The 21,451-nt window shown below is 54.2% G+C and overlaps 1 protein-coding gene across 2 annotated transcripts in view; it reads left to right on the top strand.

Annotated features, from left to right (window-relative positions):
• The window catches only part of LOC119964326 (glutathione S-transferase theta-1-like), a 98,451-nt gene extending 85,117 nt beyond the window's left edge, over positions 1-13,334 (top strand). For both annotated transcript variants that reach the window (XM_038793649.1, XM_038793639.1), the window contains exons 3-5: positions 3,535-3,685; positions 11,968-12,144; positions 13,019-13,334. In XM_038793649.1, coding sequence (XP_038649577.1) covers positions 3,535-3,685; positions 11,968-12,144; positions 13,019-13,222 — 532 coding nt within the window. In that variant the 3' untranslated portion in view covers positions 13,223-13,334. The remainder of the gene's footprint in view (positions 1-3,534; positions 3,686-11,967; positions 12,145-13,018) is intronic.
• The last annotated feature ends 8,117 nt before the right edge of the window (positions 13,335-21,451 follow it).

Below are 21,451 nucleotides of genomic sequence, written 5' to 3'. Positions count from 1 at the left end.
GAGGAGAGTGACTCTGATAGAGAGTGACAGTGATGGAGAGTGACTCTGATGGAGAGTGACTCTGATGGAGAGTGACTCTGATAGAGAGTGACAGTGATGGAGAGTGACTCTGATGGAGAGTGACTCTGATGGAGGGTGACTCTGATGGGGAGTGACTCTGATGGAGAGTGACTCTGATGGGGAGTGACTCTGATGGAGAGTGACTCTGATGGGGAGTGACTCTGATGGGGAGTGACTCTGACGGAGTGTCACTCTGACGGAGAGTGACTCTGATGGAGAGTGACTCTGATGGAGAGTTACTCTGATGGAGAGTGACTCTGATGGAGAGTGACTCTGATGGGGAGTGACTATGGAGAGTGACTCTGATGGGGAGTGACTCTGATAGAGAGTGACTCTGATGGAGAGTGACCCTGATGGAGAGTGACTCTGATGGAGAGTGACTCTGACGGAGAGTGACCCTGATGGAGAGTGACTCTGATGGAGAGTGACTCTGATAGACAGTGACTCTGATAGAGAGTGACTCTGATAGAGAGTGACTGATAGAGAGTGACTCTGATGGAGAGTGACTCTGATGGGGAGTGACTCTGATGGGGAGTGACTCTATGGATAGTGACTCTGATGGGGAGTGACTCTATGGATAGTGACTCTGATTGAGAGTGACTCTGATGGAGAGTGACTCTGATGGAGAGTGACTCTGATAGAGAGTGACTCTGATAGAGAGGGACTCTGATGGAGAGTGACTCTGAAGGAGAGTGACTCTGATGGAGAGTGACTCTGATGGAGAGTGACTCTGATGGAGAGTGACTCTATGGAGAGAGACTCTGATAGAGAGTGACTCTTACGGAGAGTGACCCTGATGGAGAGTGACTCTGATGGAGAGTGACTCTGATGGGGAGTGACTCTGATGGGAGTGACTCTGATGGAGAGTGACTCTATGGAGAGTGACTCTGATGGAGAGTGACTCTGATGGAGAGTGACTCTGATGGAGAGTGACTCTGAAGGAAAGTGACTCTGATGGAGAGTGACTCTGATGGAGAGTGACTCTATGGAGAGTGTCTCTGATGGAGAGTGACTCTGACGGAGAGTGACTCTGATAGAGTGTGACTCTGATGGAGAGTGACTCTGACGGAGAGTGACTCTGATAGAGAGTGACTCTGATAGAGAGTGACTCTGATAGAGAGTGACTCTGATGGAGAGTGACTCTGATGGAGAGGGACTCTGATAGAGAGTGACTCTGATGGGGAGTGACTTTGATGGAGAGTGACTCTATGAAGAGTGACTCTGATGGGGAGTGACTCTGATAGAGAGTGACTCTGAAGGAGAGTGACTCTGATGGAGAGTGACTCTGATGGAGAGTGACTCTGATAGAGAGCGACTCTGACGGAGAGTGACCCTGATGGAGAGTGACTCTGATGGAGAGTGTCTCTGATAGAGAGTGACTCTGATGGAGAGTGACTCTGATGGAGAGTGACTCTGATAGAGTTTGACTCTGACGGAGAGTGACTCTGATGGAGAGTGACTCTATGGAGAGTGACTCTGATGGAGAGTGACTCTGATGGAGAGTGACTCTGATGGGGAGTGACTCTGATGGAGAGTGACTCTGATGCCGAGTGACTCTGATGGAGAGTGACCCTGATGGAGAGTGACTCTGATAGAGAGTGACTCTGATAGAGAGTGACTCTGACGGAGAGTGACCCTGATGGAGAGTGACTCTCATGGAGAGTGTCTCTGTTAGAGAGTGACTCTGATGGAAAGTGACTCTGATGGAGAGTGACTCTGATAGAGAGTGACTCTGACGGAGAGTGACTCTGACGGAGAGTGACTCTATGGAGAGTGACTCTGATGGAGAGTGACTCTGATGGAGAGTGAATCTGATGGATAGCGACTCTATGGAGAGTGACTCTGATGGAGAGTGACTCTGACGGAGAGTGACCCTGATAGAGAGTGACCCTGATAGAGAGTGACCCTGATAGAGAGTGTCTCTGATAGAGAGTGACTCTGATAGAGAGTGACTCTGATGGAGAGTGACTCTGATGGAGAGTGACTCTGATAGAGAGTGACTCTGATAGAGAGTGACTCTGATGGAAAGTGACTCTGATGGAGAGTGACTCTGATAGAGAGTGACTCTGACGGAGAGTGACTCTGACGGAGAGTGACTCTATGGAGAGTGACTCTGATGGAGAGTGACTCTGATGGAGAGTGAATCTGATGGATAGCGACTCTATGGAGAGTGACTCTGATGGAGAGTGACTCTGACGGAGAGTGACCCTGATAGAGAGTGACCCTGATAGAGAGTGACCCTGATAGAGAGTGACTCTGATAGAGAGTGACTCTGATAGAGAGTGACTCTGATGGAGAGTGACTCTGATGGAGAGTGACTCTGATAGAGAGTGACTCTGATAGAGAGTGACTCTGATAGAGAGTGACTCTGATGGAGAGTAACTCTGATGGAGAGTGACTCTGATGGAGAGCGACGCTGATGCAGAGTGACTCTGATGCAGAGTGTTCTGACAGACAATGGGCGGGCTTCTTTGACCCCCCGCCGGGTCGGAGAATCGTCCGGGGCCGGCGTCAATGCCACCCCCGCCGTGTGCCGAATTCTCCGCCACCCGAGATTCGGCGGGAATTGTGCCACGCCGGTCGGCGGGACCCCCGCGGCGATTCTCCGGCCCGCGATGGGCCAAAGTCCTGCCGCTGTCAAGCCTCTCCCGCCGGCGAGAATCAAAACACCTACCTGACCGGATGGATTGGTGGTGTGAGCGGGCGCCGCGGTCCTGGGGGGTGCATGGCGATCTGACCCCAGGGATGCCCCACGGTGGCCTGGCCCGCGATCGGGGCCCACCGATCGGCGGACGGGCCTGTGCCGTGGGGGCACTCTTTTTCTTCCGCTTTTGCCACGGTCTTCACCATGGCGGAGGCAGAGGAGACCCCCTCCCCTGCGCATGTGCCGGGATGATATTAGCCGCCGCTGACACTCCTGCGCATGCGCGGACTTCCGCCGGCCGGCGAAGTGCTATCGGCCCCAGCTGGCCTGTTGCCAAAGGCCGTTCACGCCAGCCGGCGGAGCGCCAACCACTCCGGCCCGGGCCTAGACCCTCAATGTGATGGCTTGGCCCCTAAAGGCGCGGCAACTTCCGCACCTCTGAGGCGGCCTGACGCCGGAGTGGTTCACGCCACTCCAACACTCCGGGACCCCCCACCCCGCCGGGTAGGGGAGAATCCCGGCCAATGACTCTGATGGAGGGTGATTCTGATAGAGAGTGACTCTGATGGGGAGTGACTCTGATGGAGAGTGACTCTGATGGAGAGTGACTCAGATAGAGAGTGACTCTGATAGAGAGTGACTCTGATGAGGAGTGACTCTGATGGAGAGTGACTCTGATGGAGAGTGACTCAGATAGAGAGTGACTCAGATAGAGAGTGACTCTGATAGAGAGTGACTCTGATGAGGAGTGACTCTGATGCAGAATGACTCTGATGCAGAATGTTCTGACAGACAATGACTCTGACGGAGAATAACTCTTTCTGTTGCAGTGTGGCGATTCTGAAATATCTGGCTTGTAAATACCAGACCCCTGACCACTGGTACCCAGCAGACCTGCAGAAACGGGCTCGGGTGGATGAATATCTCTCCTGGCAGCACATGACAATTCGTTATCACGGATCCAGGATTTTCATGTTCAGGGTAAAATCAGCTATTTGTTCGGTACATTTCTGGGAAAAGATTGATTCAATTCTCACCCACAAAGCAGCCACATTCACATTCCCCTTTGAGGAATCATTCCCAAAACTCCATGGAATGACTCGCTGCCCTGTTTGGCATTTTGGGAGTCCTCACGTCCTACCCCACCATTGGTGGCTATAGCTCTCAAATTCTCTTCGACTCCGGGAGCACCGAGAGCTTCGTACATCCTGACCTGGTAAGACGCTGTTCGCTCCCTATCTTCCCCGCACGGCAAACTATCTCCCTCGCCTCGGGGTCTCACTCGGTCCAAATACAAGGGCGCACCGTTGCGACCCTAACGATACAGGGTGCCAGCTACTCTAATTTCCAGCTGTACATACTCCCAGAGCTCTGCGCCCCACTCTTACTCGGACTCGACTTTCAGTGTAACCTCAGGAGCCTCACACTCAGCTTCGGCGGACTCCTACCTCCTCTCACTATACGCAGCTTAGCGACTCTGAAAATCGACCCCCCTCCACTCTTTGCTAACCTAATGGCTAACTGTAAACCAGTAGCCAGTCGCAGCAGGCGGTACAGCCTGCAGGACAGGGTATTAATTAGAGCCGAAGTCCAGCGGCTCCTACGTGAGGGAATCATAGAGGCCAGTAATAGCCCCTGGAGAGCTCAGGTGGTGGTCGTCTAGATCGGGGAAAAGTTCCGGATGGTGGTTGATTACAGCCAGACCATTAACCAGTTCACGCACCTCGATGCGTACCCCATCCCCAGAATTGCAGACTGGTCAACCAGATCGCCCAGTACCGCATCTTCTCTACGGTGGATCTGAAGTCTGCATACCACCAGCTCCCAATCCGCCCGGAGGACCGCCACTACACGGCATTCGAGGCCGATGGCCGCCTCTTCCATTTCCTCCGGGTCCCCTTTGACATCACCAATGGGGTCTCGGTGTTCCAACGAGCGATGGACCGAATGGTGGACCAGTACGGGATGCGGGCCACGTTTCCGTACTTGGATAACATCACCATCTGCGGCCATGACCAGCAGGACCACGATGCCAACCTCCACCGATTTCTCCAAATCGCCCTGAAACTCAATCTCACCTACAAAATAAGGAGAAATACGTTTTCCGCACTACCAGACTAGCCATCCTCGACTATGTCGTGGAAAACGGAGTCCTGGGCCCCGACCCGGACCATACAACTCCCTCTCCCTCATTGCCCCAGGACCCTCAAGAGGTGCCTGGGATTCTTCTCCTATTACGCCCAGTGGGTCCCCCAATATGCGGACAAAGCCCGCCCACTATTTAAGACCACACTCTTCCCACTGTCAGCAGAGGCCCGCCAGGCCTTCAACTGCATCAAAGAGGACATCGCCAAAGCCGCCATGAGGGTGGTGGATGAATCCGTCCCCTTCCAGGTGGAGAGCGACGCCTCAGAGGGCGCTCTCACCGCCACTCTGAACCAGGCAGGGAGACCAGTAGTTTTCTTCTCCCGAACCCTCTCCGTTTCGGAACTTCGACACTCCTCAGTCGAAAACGAAGCTCAAGCCATTGTGGAAGCCGTACAGCACTGGAGACACGACCTCGCAGGTAGGAGGTTCACCCTCATCACCAACCAGAGATTGGTTGCCTTCATGTTCGACAAATCGCAAAGGGGCAAAATAAAAAACGATAAAATCTTGAGGTGGAGGATCGAACTCTCCACCTATAATTATGACATCATATATCGGCCGGGGAAGCTCGACGAGCCCCCAGATGTCTTGTCCCGCGGCACATGTGCCAGCAGGCAAGGCGTCCGCTTAAAAGCTATCCACAATGACCTCTGCCACCCGGGGGTCACCCAGCTCGCCCACTACGTCAAAGCCCGAAATCTGCCTTTCTCCACCGAGGAGGTAAAAGTCATCACCAGGGATTGCCCGATCTGCGCGGAGTGCAAACCGCACTTCTATAGACCAGACAAGGCCCACCTGTTAAAAGCCTCCCGGCCCTTTGAACGCCTGAACATCGATTTCATAGGGCCACTCCCCTTGACCAATCGAAATGTGTATTTACTCAACGTCATAGACGAATTCTCCCGCTTCCCCTTTGCTATCCCATGCCCCGATATGACCTCCCACACAGTCATCAGAGCCCTGCACAGTGTCTTCACCCTGTTCAGCTTCCCCAGCTACGTACACAGCGACAGGGGTTCGTCCTTCATGAGCGACGTGCTGCATCAGTACCTGCTCGACAAGGGCATCGCCTCGAGCAGGACTACCAGCTATAACCCCAGGGGGAACGGGCAGGTGGAGAGAGAGAACGCGACGGTCTGGAAGACCGTCCTACTGACCCTCCGGTCCAGGAATCTCCCGACCTCCCATTGGCAGGAGGTCCTCCCCGATGCGCTCCATGCAATTAGGTCCCTCCTGTGCACGGCCACTAACCAGACCACTTGTTAAACAAATGGATGCTGTGATATGAAGAGACAAAAGTCCAGCTCCTTTTCACAAACACCTTTATTTCACTTTAACAGACTCTGCACTAAACTCAATCATCACATCACAAGCTCAAGAGTCCACCGGAAGCCCCTTTAAATATCAGTGTCAATCATTGAACACTTAACATGAATGAGACAATCATTGAACACTTAACATAAATGAGACAACTAATTGCAATGTCTCTTAACCCATTACTTAACACCCCTCACGAGCGATTATTTGTTTTCCCTAGAGGCACTACCATGGGGGCTTCGCTCCCATCTTGGTTGAGGACACTGGGCCCGGATCTCCTCCGGAAGCATGTCCGGACACATAAAACGGACCCACTAGTAGAAAGGGTACTACTGCTACACTCGAACCCACACTACACCTTTATGGAACACCCCAACGGCCATCAGGACACCGTTTCCCTCCGGGACCTGGCGCCTGCAGGATCCACCACTACCACCACCACCGCCGAGGTACCCCTCACACCACACCCCACCCGACCCCCCACGCCCTGCGCCCCCACGCCTATAGCTTTCCTGCGCCCCCCTTCGCCCGTCGCACCAGTCAGGAACGAAGCTCGGACCGAACCACCCCCGGAGTCCGTCCTCATATCCACAACGCCCGTCACCACCCAGCTACCCGAAGAGGCTGCAACCCCGGTGCTCCGCCGATCCCAAAGGACGACTCGGCCACCGGATCGGCTCAACCTGTAGACCCGTCACCCCCGCCGGACTTGATTTTTTTACGGGGGGTGAATGTGGTGAATGTACATCATGTAATTCACACTGTATAGTATTGCGTTCACACGGTATAGCATTGTGTCCTTGTGGGCTCTGTCTGTGAGCCGTTGTGCGGCTCTGCCCACAGGGGGAGATGAGAGGCTTGTACAGGGCTCCACCCTCGGCTCTGCCCATGTCTCCGCCCATGGCCCCTCCCACTACTGGAAGTATAAAGTGCTGCAGCCTTGTGAGTCTGCCTTCAGTTCTTCTGGTTGCAGGCAGGCTCAGTTGTAAGTCTATTAAAACCACAGTTTATTTCCTAGCGTGTCTCGAGTAAATTGATGGTCACATCAGCCACCACTACCGGACTCGTAGAGTACCTTGCCGGGGGGAGCGGCAATGGCGCCGTCACCAGCGCCTCTAAGCTCGTGCCCACACAGGACGCCGCCTCCATCCTCTTCCATGCGGCTCCCTCCCCCTCCATCACCCACCTCCGAATCATTCCCACGTTCGCAGCCCAGTAATACCCACACAGGTTGGGCAGCGTCAACCCACCGACTTCCTTACCTCGCTCCAGAAATACCCTCCTCACCCTCGGGGTCTTCTGCGCCCACACAAACCCCGTAATGCTTCTGTTAACCCTCCTAAAGAAAGCCTTCGGAATCATAATGGGTAAACACTGGAAGAGGAACAGAAACCTTGGGAGCACCGTCATCTTAACCGACTGGACCCTGCCCGCTAGTGAGAGTGGGAACACATCCCACCTCCTGAACTCCTCCTCCATCTGCTCCACCAGCCTCGTGAAGTTTAACCTATGCAGGGCCCCCCAGCTCCTGGCTGTCTGGACTCCCAGGTATCTGAAGCTCCTCTCTGCCCTTTTCAGCGGGAGCTCCCCTATCTCTTTCTCCTGGTCCCCCATATGCACCACAAACAGCTCACTCTTCCCCACATTGAGCTTATAGCCAGAGAAGTGTCCAAACTCCCCGAGAATCCTCATCACCTCTGGCATTCCCCCCGCCGGATCCGCAATGTACAGCAGTAAATCGTCCGCGTACAGCGATAGCCGGTGCTCCCCCTCCCCAGCACAATCCCCCTCCAGTTCCTCGAGTCCCTCAGCGCCATGGCCAGGGGTTCGATCGTCAACGTGAACAGCCTCGTCCCCCGGTACAACCGAAAGTCCTCCGACCTCCTCCCATTCGTCACCACGCTCGCCACAGGAGCATTATACAACAGCCTCATCCACCTAATAAATCCCTCACCAAACCCAAATCTCCTCAACACCTCCCACAGGTAACTCCACTCCACCCTGTCAAAGGCTTTCTCCGCATCCATCGATGCCACTATCTCAGCCTCTCCGTCCACCGCCGGCATCATTATGACGTTGAGAATCCGCCGCACATTGACATTCAGCTGCCTGCCCTTCACAAAACCCGTTTGGTCCTCGTGAATAACCTGCGGGACCACCTCATCCACCCTCCTGGCCAGTATCTTGGCCAGCAGCTTCGCGTCCACATTGAAATGAAAAATGAAAATCACTTATTGTCACGAGTAGGCTTCAATGAAGTTACTGTGAAAAGCCCCTAGTCGCCACATTCCGGCGCCTGTCCGGGGAGGCTGGTACGGGAATTGAACCGTGCTGCTGGCCTGCTTTAAAAGCCAGCGATTTAGCCCAGTGAGCTAAAGCAGCCCCTTGAGGAGCGAGATCGGCCTGTAAGACCCACACTGGAGGGGGTCCTTATCTCGCTTCAAAATCAATGAAATTAATGCCCTGGACATCGTCGGGGGCAAGGCCCTTGCCTTATTCAAGGTCCTCACTAACAGCGGGCCCAACAGGTCTGAAAACTTCTTATAAAATTCCACGGGGAACTCATCAGGCCCCGGTGCCTTCCCTGACTGCATACTCCCCATCGCATTGGCCAGCTCCTCCAGATCGACTGGCGCCCCCAGATCCTCCGTCTGCTCCTCCCCTACTCTCGGGAACTCCAGCTTGTCAAAAAAGTGGTCCATTCCACCCTCCTCCCCAGGGGGCACTGACTGGTATAACTCCTCATAGAAGGTCCTGAACACTCCGTTAATGCCCCTTGCACTCCGCACCAGATTCCCTCCTCCGTCCTTAACTCCCCCTATCTCCCTCGCCGCCTCACGCTTTCGGAGCTGGTGGGCCAGCATCCGACTTGCCTTCTTCCATACTCATATACCGCCCCTTGCGCCCTCCTCCACTGCGCCTCCGCTTTCCGGGTGGTCAGTATATCGAACTCCGCTTGGGGACTACGACGCTTCCTCAAAAGCCCTTCTTCCGGGACCTCCGCGTACCTCCTGTCCACCCTTACCATTTCTTCCACTAACCTCTCCCTCTCCCTTTTCTCCCGCCTCTCCCTGTGTGCCCTAATAGAAATCAACTCCCCTCTAACCACCGCCTTCAACGCCTCGCAGACCACCCCCACCTGCACCTCCCCATTGGCATTAGTTTCCAAATACCCCTCTATACCCCTCCGGACCCGCCCACATACCTCCTCATCCGACAGCAGCCCCACATCTAACCTCCACAGCGGGCATTGGTCCTTCCCCTCCCCCAGCTCCAGGTCCACCCAATGCGGAGCATGGTCAGATATGACTATCGCCGAATACTCCGCCCCTACCACCCTCGGAATCAGCGCCTTGCTGAGGACAAAAAAGCCAATCCGGGAGTAAGCCTTATGGACATGGGAGAAGAACGAGAACTCCCTACCCCCCGGCCTCAAAAATCTCCAAGGGTCCACCTCCCCCATCTGGTCCATGAACCCCCTCAGCACTGGGTCCAGCACTGTATTAAAATCTCCTCCCATTATCAAGCCCCCCCGCCTTTAGGTCTGGAATCCGGCTCAGCATGCGCCGCATGAAGCCTGCATCGTCCTAATTTGGGGTGTACATATTAACCAGCACCACCCGCTCCCCTTGAAATGAAATGAAAATTGCTTATTGTCACAAGTAGGCTTCAATGAAGTTACTGTGAAAAGCCCCTAGTGAAAAACCACATTCCGGCGCCTGTCTGGGGAGGCTGGTACGGGAATCGAACCGTGCTGCTGGCCTGCTTGGTCTGCTTTAAAAGCCAGCGATTTAGCCGAGTGAGCTAAACCAGCCCCTGGAGTCTACTGCTCACCATAACGTATCTGCCACAGCTATCCGCTACCGCACTCGACGCCACAAACGACAAACTCTTCCCCACCAAAATCGCCACACCCCGGTTCCTCGCATCCAACCCCGAATGGAACACTTGCCCAACCCACCCCCTTCTCAGCCTAACCTGATCCGTCACCCTAAGGTGCGTTTCCTGGAGCATAGGCACATCCGCCCCCAGCCCCTTCAAATGCGCAACCACCTGGGCCCACTTGACCGGCCCATTCAGCCCCCTTACATTCCATGTGACCAGCCGAATCGGGGGGATATTCCCCCTCCCTCTGCGCCGGTCAGCCATAACTCTCCCTTGTCCACCACGTGCCCGCAAAACCCACGGTGGCAGATCCCCATCTCGACCCCCCCCCCCCAGCACCATCTGTTCCCCTACGGCTCTACCAGCAGCAACCTGGTACCCCCAGCCCCCCCACCCCCTAGCTAGGGCCCCCCCTAGCTGCGTTGCCCCTCTCATCGTACTTCCGCCGACTCCTGCTGACCCTGGCTGCTCCAGCCACCCCAATGACCCCCCCCCTCCCCTCCCCGCCCAGCCCACCCCCTCCCCGCCCCGGTGTAAGCCAACCACCCTTCCCCCGACCGGTACAGACCCCGCCCATTCCGACTCCAGCGCGGGAAAAAGCCCGCGCTTCCAACTTAAACCCCGCCCCTTAACCCAAACGCGGGAAAGGAAAAGGCGTGCGCCCCAACGGGCCTACTAAACATCTCCCCAGCGTTCCACCAGAAAGAAAGGAACCAAAATTTTTTTTAAACCAAAAAACCAACAGAAAACAGAAAAGTACAAGGGAGAACAGAGCCTCCGGACAATATACATCAGCCTCCAACCCCCCCTCAATCCTCAGTTCGAGTCCAGCTTCTCTGCCTGGACGAAGGCCCAGGCCTCTTCCGTGGAGTCAAAGTAGTACTGGCGATCTTTATAAGTGATCCAGAGGCGTGCCGGCTGTAGCAGGCCAAACTTCACCCCTCTCTTGTGCAGCACTGCCTTCGACCGGTTATAACCAGCCCTTTTCTTCGCCACCTCCGCGCTCCAGTCCTGATTAATCCGATCTCTGCGTTCTCCCACCTGCTGCTTCTCTCCTTTTTAGCCCATCTCAGCACACACTCACGGTCAACGAAGCGGTGAAAACGGACCAGCACCGCCCTTGGCGGCTCGTTCAGCCTGGGCTTTCTCACCAACACCCGATGGGCACCTTCCAGCTCCAAGGGCCCTTGGAAGGACCCCGATCCATTAGCGAGTTCAGCATCAAGGCCACATAGGCCCCCAGGTCCGATCCCTCCAGCCCCTCCGGAAGGCCCAGGATCCGCAAGTTCTTCCGCATTGAGCGGTTCTCTATTTCCTCCATCCTCGCTTGCCCTTTATTGTGGAGCGCCTCGTGCGATTCCAGCTTCACTGCCAGGCCTAGGATTTCATCCTCGTTCTCCGAGGCCTTTTGCCGTAACTCGCGGATCTCTGCACCCTGGGTCGTCTGGATCGCCGTAAGCTTATCCAGTGAGGCCTTTAGCGGTTCCAGCAGCTCCACTTTCAGCTCTCTGAGGCAGCGCTGGAGCAGCTCCTGCTGCTCCCGCGCCCACTGCTGCCACGCTGCCGGTTCCCCGCCTGCCGCCATCTTGCTCTTCCTGCCTCGCATCGTTCTCTGCTCCAAAGCCAATTTTTTTTTTTTCTTTTTTTTTCCAAAGCCGATCTTTTGACCGCTCCGCTCCTGGTCCAGTCCATCCACCGGCAGATAGGCGCAGCAGATGTGTTCCCACACCGGGAAAAGTCCAACCAGCGCCGTTACGGGCCCTTAAAAGAGCCCAAAAGTCCGAAAATAGCGAGAGCCACCGACCGTGCGGCTTAGCTCCGCATCACCGCAACCGGAAGTCCTCAGGGCTGTGTATTACCATCTTGTGAGAGCACCTTGTGCTGCTGACCTGTCTTCATCTGTTTTATCCTAGGGCCTATTGCCAGCTTTAACTGGGCAGCCAATTCCCAAGGACAGAATGGATGAGGCCCTGGAGGATCTGCAAAAATCAATGCAGATCTTCGAAGATAAATTCCTTCAGGGCAAACCGTACATTGTGGGTGAGAAAGTATCCCTGGCAGACCTGGTCGCACTCGTTGAATTGATGCAGGTGAGAGAATTGGAATCAGCTAAATTACATTTCCAATTAATAGAGTGACATCATGGTCCTACAAAGAGATCAATTGGTCTTGATGGATCCAGAGAGTTTTCAGAAATTATTCCTTGACAGTAGCCTAGCCAGCTCTTCAATACATTATTCAAATGACCAGTTTCTCTCTCTCTCTAATCTCTCAAACCCAATCTCTCTCTCTCGCAAAGTTTTCAGTCCCTGTCTCGCTCTCTCTCTCTAATCTCTCAGTCCCAGTCTCTCTCTCTCTCTAATCTCTCTAAAGGCAGCAAGGTAGCCCAGTGATTAGCACCGTTGCTTCACATCTCCAGTGTCCTAGGTTTGATTACTAGCTTGGGTTACTGTCTGTGTGGAGTCTGCACGTTCTCCCTGTGTCTGCATGGGTTTCCTCCAGGTGCTCCGGTTTCTTCCCACAGTCCAAAGATGTGTAGGTTCGATGGATTGGCCATGCTAAATTGCCCTTTGTGCCCAAAAAAAGGTTAGGTGGGGTTACTGGGTTATGAGGATGGGGTCGAAGTGTGGATTTAGGTAGGGTGCAGACTCAATGGGCCAAATGGCCTCCTTCTGCACTGTAAATTCTGTGATTCTATGATTCTCTCAATCCCAATCTCTCTAATTTCACACTCCTAATCCCTCTCTCTCTCTCTTAGCTCTCAGTTCCAGTCTCTCTCTAATCCCTCAGGCCTAGTCTCTCTCTCGCTCTCTCTAATCCCTCAGTTCCAGTCTCTCTCTCTAATCTCTCAGGCCTTGCCTCTCTCTCTCTCTCTCTCTAATCCCTTAGTTCCAGTCACTCTCTCTCTAATTTTTCAGTCCCAGTCTCTGGTTCACTTTTGCATCTCTTGTTCTTCCCCTACAGCCTCTAGGTACTGGAGTTGATCCCTTGGAAGGCTGGCCCAAACTCATCGAATGGCGGGAGCGAGTCAAAGGTGATGTGGGCAAGGCGTTATTCGATGAGGCCCATGCGACGTTGATGAAGAGTAAGATTTCGATAAAGGCTTTGGACTGTAACTCTCCTATGATGCAACAACTTGCAAAAACCCTGCAAAAAAGATATAAATAAAGGATGAGTCAGAAACCATAATGTCTGTGGTGCCTGTCCACTGCAGTTTATCTTAGAGTCTTCCAACATCTCCTACAATCAAATAAACTGTCCGAAACAACGAGAACATTAACTCCTGTGTTTTTCTCATTTGCTTTTACTTCATGTTTTTCCCTTCTCTGACCCTGCCAACTCTTGCTCCAATTAATAATAATTTTTATTGTCACAAGTAGGCTTCCATTAACTCTGCAATGAAGTTACTGTGAAAAGCCCCTAGTCACCACACTCCGGCGCCTGTTCGGGTACACAGAGGGAGAATTCAGAATGTCCAAATTATCTAACAACACGTCTTTCGGGACTTGTGGGAGGAAACTGGAACACCCGGAGGAAACCCACACAGACACGGGGAGAACGTGCAGACTCCGCACAAACCTGAGCCAGGAATCAAACCTGGGACCCTGGAGCTGTGAAGCAACAGTGCTGACCATTGTGCTACCGTGCTGCCCACATTGTGTAGCACTATGGATTACTGTGCACAGTTGTGGTGTTGATCCTTCAGGAAGGATATACTTGCAATGGAGGCAGTGGAGTGCAGGAGTTCTAGCTTGGTCCCTGGGATAAGAGCATTGCCCTATGATGAAGGGCTGAGTAACTTGAGTCTTTATCCTCTGGAGTTAAAAATAATGAGCAGAGAACTCGTTGGAACAAGATTCTGAAGGGGCTAGGCAGGGTTGACACAAAGGTTGCTTCCTCTGGCTGGGGAATCTAGAACAAGGGGGCACATGGAATCAATTTATTACAATCATTTAGGACTGAGAACCATAGAATCCCTACAGTGCAGAAGGAGGCTATTTGGCCCATCGAGTCTGCACCAACCCTCTGAAAGAGCACCCTATTGAGGATGAGGAGAAGTAACTTCATTTAAAGACTTTGAACCTTTGGAATTCTTTACCCCAGAGGGTTGTGGAATCATTGAACATATTTAATGATGAGGATTTTTGGCCTCGCGTGGAATCAAGGGATGGGGGAGCAGCCGGGAAAGTGAAGTTAAATTCACAGATCAGCCATAGTGATATTGAATGGCGGAGCAGGCTTGATCGGAAGTGTTATCTACTCCGACTCTTATTTATTAAGTCTTATAATGGACTAAATGGTCTCCGTCTGTGCTTAAAATCTCTCCACGTTTTTGGGATGTTGATATGTTCCTGCCTTGTAAAACTTCTCCTTTTACTTTCAACTTGCTATCTGCGAAAGGGTAAATTGCATCTAGTTGACAGAATTATAATCTAGGAGCAGTGTCATGCAGACAAGAGCAGAAAGGGGTGGGGTTTGTGGGCTATTTGTGGGACCCATGGTCATATTTTATGGAAGCTAGGTGACTCATTAGTTGACATCAGGGCTGCTGTGCCTTTAAAAGATGACATTCACCCCACCACCATCCTCAGCCCTTTCCAGGAGCTGCCAGCCCACCAGTAGGCCAGAAACTCAGCAGCGCCATCGGGAGTGATGGTCACTGTTGGGACTTCACCTGAGTAAGAGAACGCCATGGAATAGGGCACCCTCCCTGGAGTCTGAGAGTGCAGTGCTAGTCAGGCTGACTCAGCTGGGGGAAGCTGGATAGGTAGTTGGCAATTGCAGGTGGCTTCATTGCCTCTGAGATAGCCATTGTCACTGGGGTAAGGTGGGGAAAGCCCTTTATGGGCCAAATTAAGAGGGCTCAAAAGCCCTGCAAACAGGCTTCACCTGGCTGTCTCTCTGTGTGACAGAGAGGGGCTACATTGGTAAAATGCCAATGCAGTGGGAAACAGAACTTAATTGGTAACTGAATCAGCCGGCCTCTAGGCTTGGCGAGGTCCGTCCTCCACCTTTCCCGCTGCTGGTAAGATGACATGGTAGTGGGAAGAAGATGGGCACTTCACACCTTGTCTTCCCTCACTAATTTGCGGGCCCCCAGCTAACAGACCCTCCAGAGTGACCATGGATATCCATGGATATCCTGTGTACCATTACACATTCCCACCCTCATCCCAACTCTCCCCTTCTATAGTTCTACTTTCAGATACTCGAGAGCTGCTTCCTAACCTGATACTACAACCTCGTGAATATGGGTGAGAGCTGCTCCAAGCCTCAGAGGATGAAGAACCACAGGTTGATCTGACACTCACAGCTGTCAGCTGAGATACTGCACAGAGCCTACCTTACAGCGTTGTATAGGGTCGATACCAGCACATGGGGAGTCACAGGGTAAATGTGGAATTCAACCAGGCCAAGGGGGTAGGTGGTTTGTGTGCCAGCTCCTCAAAGCACAAGGTCGCAGACAAGTCTTTCTCTGGGCTCAGAGTAAGGTGGACAGTAATAAAGTGTAAAGTGGGTTTACTGAGCACGTATGGGAATGCACAGAGTGTGTTAAATCAGATCAGTATGTGGTGATGTGCATCACTGTAAATACACAAGGGGTTAATGAAAATACACGTAGACTAGATAGACACTAGAGGGAGCACCAGAGACATGACACACAGACATTCAACCAATAGGTCAGTAAGATAGGACACAACCAATGGGCATTCACGACACACAGAGGTGACACTACCACAGGAGGGCATCACACCAACCCATATAAATGGACACAGCACACATGATCTTCCTCTTTCCAGTGGAGACACTCAGTGAGTACACAGGGTTGATTTGAAACACATTACACCCACCACATGGATTGTAGCAGACTGCTTCGTCAGTCTGAGTAGCTATAGCAAGATTAACAGGAGAGTCGAATCCAAGTAGGAGAATCGTTAACAGCTTAATAAATGTGTTAAAGCTATTTCCAAGTCTGAGCCTTCCTTTGTTAGAGTGCACATCAAGGAAGCAGCTTATGCTACGTCAAGAGCATAACAAAACACAGTAAACACAGATAACATTGTGGAAATATACTTGGCTCAAAGAAGGGCAGGATTGGGTATTATATATTCCCGGACACACGGTGCTCAGGAAGGAAGGACAGGTGGCAGTATTGAAGGATAACACTGCAGTGCTGGACAGAGAGGGTGTTCTAGAGGGGTCGCGGACAGAATCTATTTGGCTAGAACTAAGGAATAAAAAAGGTGCAATTACGTTGCACTGGGAGGTCTTGTGGTGCATTGGGTATCTTCCCTGCCTCTAAGCCGGATGTTCCTGGTTCAAGTCCTACTGGCTGTGATAACCCTCACGAGGGCCACGGGGAATCACTGATTGATCTCCCTGTCATCGAATACGGGTTCCTGTGGTGAGCAGGCGGAGGCCCAGTCCAGCTGGGGCTGGTTAGCGGGACCTTTAGATGAAGCTCCCAGACCCGGACCCGCAGTTCCTGACAGTCCTGGGCTGACCTTTGTTTTGGTGTGGTTCTATTTTCAGTTTTAAATAAACCAGTTTGGCCTTTCACTCTGTGCCTCCTGGAGTTACTACAATGGCCTTCATATCGTTGTATGTAAAATTCAGACACTTTGACCAGTTTATTATTCAACTTTTTACCCAGGTGCCCTTGTTTGCGAGATGAACAAAGGACAGACACAGGTTCACAATTCAACCCAAGTTTATTTTCAAATACAACAAAACAGTTATCCTCCTTAATTTTCCCAGGATTATATATGCCCAGGATTCTAATACTGCCTGTGTCGATGCAGCGGGTCCAACCCTCTGAGTCTCGGTCATCTCAGGGCTCTCGTCTGCGAAGGTGGGTCTCACACACTGCTTCCTTCTGTCCTCTGGTTCAACATCGAGTCTTCTCCGCTGCCTCACTGTTGAGTCTTTGCTGGGGTGGGTCTCTGGATGCCTCTTTCTTATACCCACTTTGCACCCTTCCAGAAGCTTCTCTGGCCCTCAGCCAATGATGTCGCTGGGCGGGGGTTGCAACACCCAATGGAGTTGCCAATTGCAACTTGGCAGGACATCAGGGGCTGGATTCTCCACACCCCGACGGCAAAACTGTGTTCAGCGACGGGGCGGAGAATCTGTTTTTGGGCACGAAATCGGGACCGCACCGGTTTCGCAATTCTCCGCCCCCCCCCCCCCCCCCGGAATCGGCGTACTCGTGGAGTACACCACACCGAGTGTCCACCACCTCAGCCATTGCTATTCTCCATCCTCGCCATGCTGAATTCTCAACGGCATGACTCTAACATGGTCCTGGCGTTCGGGAACCTCGGATGGCGCTGCGGACTCTGTCCGGGGCGCCCACAGTCGGGGAGGGCCTTCATTTGGAAATGGGGGCTATGTGTGTGGGCAGTCCAGGGTGAGCGAGTGGCCGATGCAGGGCACTATTTCGGCAGTTCAGGAGTCCACCATGGAGCACAGCGCGGCCACTGGAGGCCACCGCTTTGTGCATGTGCGGCCTCTGACCCGGTAAGTGCGGGGGGCCATATCGGCAGCTGGAGATGCGAGCTCTACGACAGCTGCCTGCTAACCCCCTGCAAGATGGTGGATTGACGCCAGTTTTCCTGGTGTAAAAGACCATCGTTTTCACGACAGGGTGGGGACATAGTGACCAAAACGGAAAATCCGAAGGCAGTGGTTAGGGAGAAAGGGGGGAGAGGGTTGAGAGGGAGATGTTGGTGGAAGAAATGGTAAGGGTGGACAGGAGGTATGCGGATGTCCCGGACGAGGGGCTTTTGAGGAAGCGTCGTAGTCTCCAAGCGGAGTTCGATATACAGACCACCCGGAAGGCGGAGGCGCAGTGGAGGAGGGTGCAGGGGGCGGTATACGAGTACAGGGAGAAGGCAAGTCGGTTGCCCACCAGCTCCGGAAACGGGAGGCAGCGAGAGAGATAGGGGGAGTTAGGGATGCAGGAGGGAACCTGGTGCGGAGTGCTAGGGACATTAATGGGGTGTTCAGGTCCTCCTACGAGGAGCTGTACCGGTCGGTGCCCCCTAGGGAGGGGGGCGGGATGGACCGCTTTCTGGACAAGCTGGAGTTCCCAAGAGTGGAGGAGGAGCGGGTTGAGGGGCTGGGGGCCCCAATCTAGTTGGAGGAGCTGATTGAGGCACTGGGGAGCATGCAGACAGGGAAAGAACCGGGATGGTTTTCCGGTGGTGTTTTATAAGAAGTTCTCAGACCTGCTGGGCTCGCTGTTAGTGAGGACCCTGAATGAGGCTTTGCCCCCGACGATGTCCAGGGCAATAATTTCACTGATTCTGAAGCGGGATAAGGACCCCCTCCAGTGTGGGTCTTACAGGCCGATCTCGCACCTCAACGTGGATGCAAAGTTGTTGGCTAAGATACTGTCCAGGAGGGTGGAAGATGCGGTCCCGATGGTTATCCATGAGGACCAGACTGGGTTTGTGAAGGGGAGGCAGCTAAATGTCAATGTGCGGTGGCTACTTGATGTTATAATGATGTCGGCGGCGGATGGGGAGGCGGAAATAGTAGCATCGATGGATGCGGAGAAGGCCTTTGATAGGGTGGAGTGGAGCTACCTGTGGGAGGTGCTGAGGAGATTTGGGTTTGGTGAGGGATTCATTAGGTGGGTGAAGCTGCTGTATAGTGCTCCGGTAGCGAGCGTGATAAAAAACGGGAGGAGGTCAGAGGACTTTCGGTTGTCCCGGGAGACGACCCTGCTCTTTGCGTTAGCGATTGAGCCCCTGGCCATGGCGCTGAGGGATTCGAAGACCTGGAGGGGGATTGTGCGGGGGGGGGGGGGGGGGGGGGGGGGGGGGGGGGGGGGGGGGGGGGGGGGGGGGCGAGCATCGGCTGTCGTTGTATGCGGATGATTTACTGCTGTACATCATTGCGAATCCGGCGGGGGGGATGCCAGAGGTGTTATAGATACTTGGGGAGTTTGGGGATTTTTCGGACTATAAGCTCAACGTGGGGAAGAGTGAGCTGTTTGTGTTGCACCTGGGGGACCAGGAGAGGGAGATAGGAGAGCTCCCGTTGAAGAGGACGGAGAGGAGCTTTAGATATCTTGGGTGTCCAGATAGCCAGGAGCTGGGGAGCCCTGCATAGGCTAAACTTTTCGAGGCTGGTGGAACAGATGGAGGAGGAGTTCAGGAGGTGGGATGTGTTGCCACTCTCCTTGGCGGGTAGGGTCCAGTCGGTTAAGATGACGGTGCTCCCGAGGTTTTTGTTTCTCTTCCAGTGTCTCCCCATCTTGATTCCGAAGGCTTTTTTAGGAGGGTGAATAAGAGTATTCTAGGGTTCGTGTGGGTATGGAAGGCCCCAAGAGTGAGGAGGGTATTCTTGGAGCAAGGCAGGAGGGTAGGTGGTTTGGCGTTGCCCAACCTGTGTGGGTACTACTGGGCTGCGAATGTGGCAATGATCTGTAGGTGGGTGATGGAGATATGGAGGGTGCCGCATGGAAGAGGTTGGAGGTGGCGTCCTGTGTGGGTACGAGTTTGGAGGCATTGATGACGGCCCTGCTCCCAGTCCCCCCGGCAAGGTACTCTACGAGTCCAGTAGTGGTGGCTTCCCTCAAAATCTGGGGGCAGTGGAGGCGGCATAGCGGGGAAGTGAAGGCCTCAGTGTGGGCCCCGATACGGGGCAACCATCGGTTTGCACCAGGGAGAATAGATGGTGGGTTTTTGAGTTGGCATTGGGCAGGCATCAAGCGGATGGGGGACCTTTTTCTCGACGGGAAGTTTGCGACTTTAGAGGGGTTGGAGGGGAAGTGGGGTCTTCCCCCCGCGAATACTTTCAGGTATATGCAGATTAGGGCGTGTGTTAAGTGGCAGGTGGCGGAGTTCCCGCTACTGTCGCCTAGGGGGGTACAGGATAGGGTGCTCTCGGGGACGTGGGTCGGTGAGGGTAGGATCTCGGCAATTTATCAGGTGATGCAGGAGGAGGAGGAGGCCTCGGTGGAGGAGCTGAAAGCGAAGTGGGAGGAGGAGCTGGGGGAGGAGATCGACGAGGGGACGTGGGCAGACGCCCTGGGGGGGGTGAATTCGTCCTCTTCCTGCGCTCGGCTCAGCTTAATTCAGCTGAAGGTGCTGCATAGGGCGCATATGACTGGGACCAGGCTGAGACGGTTCTTTGAGGGATAGGACAGGTGTGGGAGGTGTCTGGGAGGCCCAGTGAACCACACCCACATGTTCTGGGCGTGTCCGGCTCTGGAGGGTTTTCAGGAAGGGGGTGGCGGGGATCCTGTCCAGGGTGGTTGGTTCCAGGGTGGAGGCGAGAGAGGCCGGTATTCTGGCCTTTGCGTCCCTAGTAGCCCAGCGCAGAATCCTTCTAGAGTGGAGGTACGCGAGGCCCCCAAGCCCGGACTCCTGGATCAGTGACATGGCTGGGTTCATTAAACAGCCGCGTGGGGGAGACAAGATGGCGGCGTCCGGAGGTCCTGTGGGGAACAAAATGGCGGCGCCCATGGGGCGCATGTTGCAGGGGCGGGGCAAGATGGCAGCGCCCATGGGCCGCATGTGGACTGAGGGGGGGAGATGACGGCGCCTGCTGGCCGCACCTGGGCCTGGGAGGAGAAGATGGCGGCGCCCACTGGCCGTATGTGGACCTGGGAGGCGAAGATGGCGGTGCCCACTGGCCGCACGTGGCCCCGGGAGGGGAAGGTGGCGGAGCCCATTGTGCGTTCAGCCGGAGGAAGTGGGCGATTGCGGGCGCGGTAGCGGCAACTGCACGGACCTGGTACACAGCTGCAAAGTGGCCCTTTTTACCGCAGGACTTGCAAGTGGCGGCGCGGTCCGGGCACCGTTGGCGGGGGTGCTTCTGCTGACCGCAGAAGTAGCAGCGGGGACCCCCAGGGTACGCGGATTGGCGGGCGGCGCAGGCGTATTGAGTAGGCAGGGCCCCAGCCAGGGGGTCATTTGCGGGGTCCAGGAGGGGTAGGAAGGGTGGGCCTCGCGGCGAGCGGGGTAGGCCTGGACATTGCGAGATGCGACCGGCATGGAGAGCGCTAAAGTTTGTGTCTCCGTTAGGTCGCGTGTGACCCCTCCCAGCAGTCGTTGTCAGACGGGGTCCGACGCAATCCCTGTTACGAACGTGTCGCGCATGAGGAGATTGGAATGTTCAGTGGCTGTAATGGCCTGACAGTCACAGTCCCGTACAAGTGGGATTAGGGCCCGCCAGAAGTCTTCGATAGACTCACCAGGGAGTTGAGCGCGAGTGGCGAGTACGTGCCTGGCAAAGAGCGTGTTTGCTTTCTGTGCGTAGTTCTCTTTTAGGAGTTCCATCGCTTCCGCGTAATTCGGGGCGTCCTGGATCAACGGGAACATGTTGGAGCTCAACCTGGAGTATAAGGTCTGAATCTTCTGAGCTTCCGTCGGCGTGGGGGTC

The sequence above is a fragment of the Scyliorhinus canicula genome, chromosome 1 (genome assembly GCF_902713615.1).
Source record: "Scyliorhinus canicula chromosome 1, sScyCan1.1, whole genome shotgun sequence".
In the NCBI taxonomy this organism is placed as follows: domain Eukaryota; kingdom Metazoa; phylum Chordata; class Chondrichthyes; order Carcharhiniformes; family Scyliorhinidae; genus Scyliorhinus; species Scyliorhinus canicula.
Note: the sequence above shows the minus strand (reverse complement) of the source record. Positions and strands in the feature narration are given on the sequence as shown.